This window comes from Primulina tabacum, chromosome 10 (assembly GCF_025594145.1).
Source record: "Primulina tabacum isolate GXHZ01 chromosome 10, ASM2559414v2, whole genome shotgun sequence".
NCBI lineage: Eukaryota > Viridiplantae > Streptophyta > Magnoliopsida > Lamiales > Gesneriaceae > Primulina > Primulina tabacum.
In genome coordinates, this window is record NC_134559.1 from 24,923,489 (window position 1) to 24,932,417 (window position 8,929).

Consider the following 8,929-nt stretch of genomic DNA (forward strand, 5'->3'; position numbering starts at 1 on the left):
TCAGTTTGTCAAAGCTCTGCTGACACTCTGGTCCCCAGATAAACATGGTGTTCTTCTTCGTCAAGGCGGTCATAGGTACCCCAATAGAAGAGAAGCCCTGGATAAACTTCCTGTAATAACATGCCATTCCCAAGAAACTGCGGATCTCTGTCACGCTCTTCGGAACTGGCCAATCTCTGACTGCCTCTACTTTGCTGGGTTCGACTTCTATGCCATCCTACGATACAATGTGGCCCAAGAATGCCACTCTGTCAAGCCAAAACTCACACTTGCTGAACTTGGCATACAATCATCTATCCTGTAGAGTCTGCAACACTGTCCTCAGATGATGACTGTGCTCCTCTCTGCTCTTTGAATAGATCAGGATATCGTCAATGAATACTATGACGAACTGATCTAGGAATGGCTGAACACGCGATTCATGAGATCCATGAAAATTGCTGGCGTGTTCGTCAAACCAAAGAGCATCACCAAAAACTCATAGTGCCCATAACGCATCCGGAAGGCTGTCTTATGCACATCTAACTCTCTCACCTTCAGCTGATTGTATCCAGATCAGAGGTCTATCTTGGAGAACACTGAGGCTCCTTGAAGCTGATCATATAAGTCCTCGATCCTAGGCAACAGATACTTATTATTAACTGTGAGCCTGTTCAGCCCTCGGTAGTCAATGCACAGTCACATGCTGCCATCCTTCTTCTTAACAAAAAGAATTGGTGCACCCCAAGGAGAAAAACTAGGGCGAATGAAACCCTTATCCAGTAGATCTTGAATCTGATCCTTGAGCTCTTTCATCTCTGCAAGTGCTAATCGATAGGATGCCTTAGATATCGGCAATGTCCCTGGCATGAGCTCAATCGAAAAGTCCACCTCTCTGTCTGGTGGTATGCCTGCAACGTCGTCAGGGAAAACTCCGGAGAACTCCCTGACCACATCAATGTCCTCCAACTTCTGACTGACTGGCTCTGTCACTGATATGATGCTGGCTAAGTATTCCTGCCAGCCTTTCTTGATAAGCTTCCTCGCACACATGCAGGAAATGACCTGCGGGAACTGCTGATATTTAACTGCCTCAAAAACAAACGGTTTCCCACTTGGAGGTCTGACAGACACTAACCTCTGGCAAAAATCTATGACTGCTCCATGAGAAGAGAGCCAGTCCATGCCCAGTATGATATCAAACTTTGACAGCGGTAGTACTATCAGATCTCTCTGTACTGCCTTCTGCTGCAATCTGAGCTCCAATCCTCTCATTATACGGTATGTGAACATCTGATCCCCGGATGGAATCGATACTCTGAATCCTGAATCCATCGCTACTGGTATGATTCCTAGTCGCTTCACGAAAGATTCGGATATAAACGATGCGTAGCCCTTGAGTCTAGCAATGGATGTGTGGCTACACCTGCAATATATATCCTCCCTGCGACAAAACATACCATCAAATCTAATACTGTTGGACTTAAGGAATTCCTTATCAGCAGTTAACCCCAAAATCCTCGAAAAATCACTGAATTAACCCAAATATTGATCCTCAAAAGTTCAAAATTCAACCTCATAAAAATCAAAAATTGCAATTTAATCCCCTTAAAGTTCGAAAATGGCACAATGGTCCTTAAATTATCTGTCATTACAATTAGGTCCCTATAATTCCTCAGATCAAACAATTAAATTATTAATCCTAACCAGGTAGAACATTCATCCTAAATCTTTCTATGTTATCGATCCCAACAATCAATTCACATACTGATCAAACAATTACATGAAATCAAAGCGATAAACACATAGACTTAAGCGTAAAAGTTACCAGTGATCAAAGTAGAGTCAAGTTCCGCCTCACCCTCCTCGGCATGCATCAAATATGTCCTGCCGGTAGTGGGACCCGTGCTCTGAGGGCAATCTACAGCCTTGTGCACCTCCCGCTTACATACGAAGCATCTGTAGGTGCCCCACATGCATTTACCATAATGATATTTGTTGCACTGCTTGCAAGGCGGTCCTCTCTCCTGCCTAGGAACCCCTGGTGCTTGGAATGGACTCTGCTGTCCTGGCCCCCTGTGCTGTCCCTGGGGCTTCTGCTGCCCCTGCTGTCCAGATGGCCCTGTAAAATGCTTCTTCTGCGGCTCAGCCATGGACTGGGCCTGATGCCGCTTCCGCTGCATCTCAAAATCTATGTCTCACAGTGCCTCCTCTGCCTGAAAAGCGCAGGAAATGGCCTCATCATAACTTGCCAGCCTCATCAGCTTGACGTCCCGGCGGAGAGTAGGTCTCAGTCCATCAAGAAAATGCCTCATCTTCTGGGCGGCATCCCCTGCTATCATGGGCACAAAGTGGCAGCCCCTGTAAAACTTGCGGATGAACTCCGCCACAGATAAATCGCCCTGCCAGAGGCTCATGAACTCTCTCGTCAGACGGCCCCTGACGTCAACTGGGAAATATTTCCCGAAAAACATCTCCCTGGATCTGGCCCATGTGAGAGCAGCCATATCCACTGCATGTGAGGCCCCCTCCCACCACAGGGATGCATCATACCTCAGCATATAGATGGGCCAGGTGCGCCATTCCTCATCTGTAGATAATCAAAGAGAAGCTCCAGTGATCTGATCCACCCCTCAGCTACGAATGGATCAGTGGTACCCCCGAAATCCTTCGAGTTGAGCCTACAGAACTGCTCAAATACGTCTATCTGCTGGCGAGGCAGTTGCTGGTCCTGCTCCATGAGTCTCGCTAACCCCTCAAGTACAAGGGTAGCGGGGTACCCCGGTGGTGGTGGTGGAGTGCCCCTGCCACCCTCAGGAATATCATCCACTCTGACCATTCTGGGCTCGCGTCTGGGAGACATATCTGAATATACTACAATTGAAAACGTAGCCCATCATGCAATTAATCTAGTTTTGAAAAGACTGAACCTTAAATCGTAAAAACAGTAAACATAAGCAGTAAATCATCATAAAGCGCAAATCATGAAATCATGCAGGTGATAACTATAAATCATTTTAAACATTTAAATCAGAAAATCTTACAAATTTGAGGCTTTGAAAACTGAGCCGTAGAAGCTGGCGATGGCACAACCCTATACAGGACTCTTGCTCTGATATGAACTGTAATGTCTACTCATTTTAAAATGCAGCTATATATATATATATATATATATATATTTTATAAAATCTCTCATTTTTGAAAATAAACATTTAAATGAATCGCATGCATGCAATCCTACGTAAAAGCATCTTTTAAAAATTATCATAAACAATTACTGTTAGAGTAGGTGCCCGTCGAGTAAAGTGTTGGTCGAGGGTTCATGATTAAACTCTATGTATAAACAGTCTTTATTTCAATAATATTTGAATTTATTATTTTGGCAAATCTTTATCTGTTTACCCATGCTAGTTGCATAGATAAAGCCCTTGAATATACAAATAGTAGAAAGAATATGAGATGCTCATATGATGAGTATAATGAAACTCATATTTGTAATGCTGTATATTCTAAACAGTTCCTAGTCGATTCAGCCGCCACTAAGAAGGATATAGGCCGCTCGAGTTCGAGACTAGTATCTGCGATGTGAGTACCATGTTTCATTGGTAGGGGACATTGTGATGTCCGAACATGCAGATAGGTGCTCCTTGTAGAGTTCACTGAACAACCCTCCATAAAAGGACTTTCCAAGTGGTTCTCACTTATCGAGTGGAAAAGTCCTAGTTTATGGTTGTACATCATTAGTCCTTATGACCCGGGACAACATTGAAACTCTATGTGCTAGAATTACACTTTGACTTGTTTACTGACTCTCATGGGGTCATCAGGTGGCAAGGTTGGGTGTTTTATCGAAACATATAGGAGTCGATGCATTGTAGTCGGGGATTCACCGCTTACCTACGGGTATGGATATCCTATGTGTTTTCATGTATATGTAGTTTGAAATCTCTGATCAGAGTATGGTGGTAATTATGAAAGGGGTTTCATAGATTACACCATCGATGCAACTACGACATGACACATAGTATCGATTCATTGACAACTCTCGATAAACCAATGGTTGTTGAATCGATCGGGATATATGAGTTGAAGGGATCGTATTGTACGCTAACCATAATTGAATGGTTCTTGCAGGCACTATCATTTGATACCTAGGGAATCATGTAAGCGATGCTGCTAGGCGTTTAACATGATTGGTTGGGTACTATCAGACTTGAGTTCTGACGTTCTTGTTATCAAGGAGTTGATAAGTAAGAATGGAGCAATTGGGGTATGCTCGTATAAGGACATGTTTAGTCCGAATCACATGGAGATGTGAACCCACGGCTAGTTGTATCAATGAACCATTGAGGGCCACACAAGTACTAGCTTTCTAGATCCCGTTGAGAAGTAAAATAGTTCAATGTGTTGAACGGCTTATAAATGAGTTTATAAGCGTAAAGAAAAATAGAAGTATGACTTCTATGAGAGAAATGTAACTTTTAATTTACGAATGTGTTCCTAAAATTAAAAGTTGGCCAATTAAATAATGTCTTTGAAAATTGTGATTTTTATAAACATTATTATGGACTAAATTAAATTAATTCAAGTGTTGAATTAATTTAACACTAGTGGGCCTAGTAGAGTCCAAATAATTAAATTAATTCAAGTGTTGAATTAATTAAATTACATTGGGCCTTGTAGAGCCCAATTAGAAATAATTATTAAACTAGTGAGCTTGGGTAAAATCAAGTAAACTTTAAATGAGCTCAAATATGTTTGGGACATTTAAATAAAAGTCCATGGGCCTTGTAATTGTTACAAGCCCAAATGAGAATGCATGCTTGGGAGGTGAAAGGTTGTGGATTACTTTTGATTAAAAAATTGCATGGCATGCTAAAGTTGGTCTCTACTTTTTCACACACCAAGACAACTCATTCACTCCTTCACTCTCCCCTCACTTGGCCGAAAAATTCACACTCATTTCTCTCCATTTTTTCTCTTCATCTTGGTTGAGGAATTCTTGCACTTCTCTTTGAAAAATCCTCATATTTTTCTAGTGCAAAATATGAGGGGATCTACCTAGTTAGTGGTGGGCCTAATTTTGAGCAAGGTGTGCTCAAGGAGGAAGCTTGTAGATCTTCTTGCCATTCAAGAGCTTTGTTGTTTAACAACAAAGTTGGAGCCATCATCAACCTCAAGAGGTTGATAGGTATAATTTTCTCAACACCCTATGTATGATATTTGGTGTTTGTTGTATTTGCTACACAAAATAATATGAGGTGGCCGAAATTTCTTGAGTAAAAATTCGATTTTTAAACTTCCGTTGCGCTTCCGGTCACCGTAACCGATCCACTTTCAAGTGGTATCCGAGCTATGGTTACGATTTTGTGTAGCAATTACAAAATATTATGTTGAGATCGATTTCTAACCGCATGAGTGTATTTTTGCAACCAAAAACCGAGGCTTATTGTGGGGAACTTCGGGCAGCTCGGGATGCCCGAGGGGCTGCCCATTTCGGGCAGCTAGGGCAGCCCGAGGGGCTGCCCGAACAGCCCCATTAAAAAAATTAAAAAAAATTTTTTTTTGTTTCCGGAATCCGACGACGGAGCTCCGGCGATGGCGATGACGACTAGGGTTTCCAAAAGTGTTTTGGAATATCAAAGTGTCATGGGCCTTGAGTTGTTGGGCCATTGGATGGCTAACATATTTGTGAATTTTAAATGGGCCAAAATGTTTTTGGTGAAAAATAAGTTTTTGGGCCCTTAAGTTTAAAATTACAAAAGTTGCAAATATTTTCTCATGAAATAAATATTTTAAGTTGGACTTTAAATATTTATAGTAAATGGTGATTTACAAGAAATTCGGTTATAAATAAATTAATTTGAAAGTAGACAAAGATGTTTGTATACTTTGTTAATTTAGTTTATAATCGTGGCGGTTAGTGATTAGATCAAGATATATAATATTGGATCAATTAATTATTGTGATAATTAATTGATGATGTATGATATGTGATATTATGCATGAAGGATGATCAAAAGCCCAAGCCCAATTTGCTAGGTGTATGCTAGGATATTTTGTGTTGAATGATTGTAATAATTATCAATTTATAAAGTGGGCTTGGTTTATGGCCCGTTCCCACCCCCCATGAGATGTATCCCTATTTGCCATTGATATTTATTTGTAAATATTAGTATAGTGGATGATCAAGATTAGAAGATGGTGGCCATGATGATTATGAAGATCGAAGACGTAAATATTGGAAGCTAATGTAATAGTTGCATTTGCATCCCATGCATTTCCCTAGGATTGGACCTAGGCCCGTGTTTAGCTCACACGGGCCATTAGTATTGGGGCGATTGATCATCCTTGTTTGTTTACTGTTTATAATATATGCATTATATGTTAAAAATAATGAGTATGTGCGTTATTATTATGATAATAACAAAGTTGCATGAATCCGGCAAACATACGATCAAACTTGGCGAGCTTTTTTAAATAAAATTAATGATGAGATCTTTCAAAATTAAAAAACCCTCATTTTGAATAAGATTCAAAATCATTATCAAGCCTGAAAAGGGGAATTATAAATTTGTTTATAATTTCCTTGTCTTCCATCGACAATGGGTGCATGATGAACGCTACCCGTACTCGGGGCTCGGCTCATATTATTGGGGGAGCTCTGGGTGCCGGAAAGCTTTGACATCCATTGACATGGTGATGTGAACTACGTGGAACTCCCATGATTTCGGCTCATATTATTGAGGGAACTCATGGCGACCGTCCATTAAGGTTCAACATCGATGGGTAAGGCTTGACACGTAAAGATGAACGACGTCATATTATTGGGTCCTAATCAAACATGAGACAAAGGTTTACGTAAGGGTTGCATTGTGATGCAATTGGAAACTACCTTTTAGGAATTGTGATTGGCTGATATTATTCGGGATCATAATTCGCTTATTGGACCTTACGTACCTACTGATGAAAAGAGTTTCCCGTTTTCACTAGAGGGTAGTGGAAATGTCAAAACAGTGGGAGCGAAAATTTATAAAGTTAAAGTCCAAACTTTATATCTTATTAAATATTTTAAAATAGTCATTAACATTTATCTGTTTTACTTTTCAGTACAAAAATTTGACAATGTCTTCAATTCGCAATCCGCTTTCTGCCATACTCGAAAAACATGTGTTAACCGGACCTAACTATCTCACTTGGCTAAGAAATCTGAAAATCGTCCTAAACTCGGAAAAAATTGCATATACACTGACTGAGTCGCCCCCTGCTGAGGCTCCGACTAGCTGCACTCCTGAGGAATTGCAGACCTACAAGGATTGGTGTGACCATGACTTGAAGGCTAGGTGTTATATGCAGGCTTCTATGAACGATGAGCTGCAGAGGCGTTTTGAGGATGCAAAGAATGCTGCTGACATTCATTTGCATCTCAAGGAGCTCTTTGGTGAGCAGACTCGGCCTCTTAGGCATGCTACCGTTAAAGAGCTGATCACTATGCGCATGCGAGATGGGGCCTCGGTCCATGAGCATGGCTTGAAGATGATTGGGCTCGTGGACCACCGACGTGTTGCTCTTATCGCTGCCTAGCTCATTTGATCCTTTTGTGGTAAACTTCAACATGAAAAAGATGGAGCCGACCCTTGAGGTGTTGGTGAATATGCTTGTGACCTTCGAGTCCACTATCAAGAAAGAGAAGCCGGTTCTTTTTGTAGGCTCTTCATCTGGTACGAAGACCGGTCCACCTGGGAAGGGAAAGAAGCGTTCTTTCCAACCTCCCAAGAAGAGCGTGCCCTTGAAGAGGCAGACTCCGGGTCCCGTAGTGGTAGCCACACCAGTGAAGGTTGACAAGACTGTTGACATCTGTCATCACTGCAAGAAGCCTGGACATTGGAGGCGTAACTGCAGGGAATATCTTGCCCAGAAGAGTTCTGGAAACGGTATGTTCTATATCGAAGTAAACATTTCAATTAACTCTACTTCTTGGGTATTGGATACCGGCTGTGGCTCACATCTCTGTAATGATTTGCAGGTGATGGGAAGAAGTAGGAGGCTCAGGGAAGGTGAGACCTTCTTGAGGATGGGCAATGGGGCAAGAGTTGCTGCCAAAGCTGTTGGAGATGTTTCTTTAATTTTGAACAATGATTTTAAGTTGTTGTTAAGAGACGTTTTGTTTGTACCTGAGTTGGTGAAAAACATTATTTCCATTTCTATGTTAGATAAAGATGGATTTTCTTGTTTATTTAGCAAAGGTGTTTGCAATATTTACAAGAATGAATGTTTAATTGGTACTGGAGAACTTGAAAACGATCTCTACACCTTAAAATTGAAAGATATTCCACTTAACAATGTCCAAGATATAACAACAACAAACAAGCGCAAACAAGATACTCTTAATATGGCACAATTATGGCATGCTCGATTAGGACATATTTCCCTAAGAAGGATGAACAAGTTAGTTGGAGTAGGCATGTTTGATATGTCTGATATTAATGCTCTCACGACTTGTGAATCCTATCTAAAAAGAAAGATGACCAAGATTTCCTTTAAGGGCCATGTGGAGCAAGCCAAAGGGTTATTGGATTTGATCCATACCGATGTGTGCGGTCCGCTTAGCATCACCAGTAAGCATGGACATGCCTACTTCATCACCTTTACCGATGACTTTTCGAGGTATGGGTATGTGTATTTGATGAAATACAAGTTTGAAGCCTTTGAAAGGTTCAAAGAATTCAGAAGTGAAGTAGAGAAGCAATTGGGACGAAGCATCAAGACACTTCGATCGGATCGAGGTGGTGAGTACTTGAGTGCCGAGTTCCAAGAGTATCTTAGGGAGAATGGGATTCTCTCGCAGTGGACTCCGCCCGCTACACCACAGTTGAATGGTGTTTCGGAGAGTCGTAACCGGACTTTGATGGACATGGTTCGGTCTATGATGGGGTTCACGGAGTTGCCG

The 8,929-nt window shown here is 41.3% G+C and overlaps 1 protein-coding gene across 1 annotated transcript; it reads right to left on the bottom strand.

Moving 5' to 3' along the window:
• Positions 1–293: 293 nt before the first annotated feature.
• Positions 294–1,254, bottom strand: LOC142505004 (uncharacterized). Its single transcript, XM_075617829.1, has 2 exons — positions 753–1,254; positions 294–349 (listed from the first exon to the last, which is right to left on the bottom strand). The coding sequence occupies exons 1-2, from the start codon at positions 1,252–1,254 to the stop codon at positions 294–296; spliced, it is 558 nt and encodes a 185-aa protein (XP_075473944.1).
• Between the last annotated feature and the right edge of the window lie 7,675 nt (positions 1,255–8,929).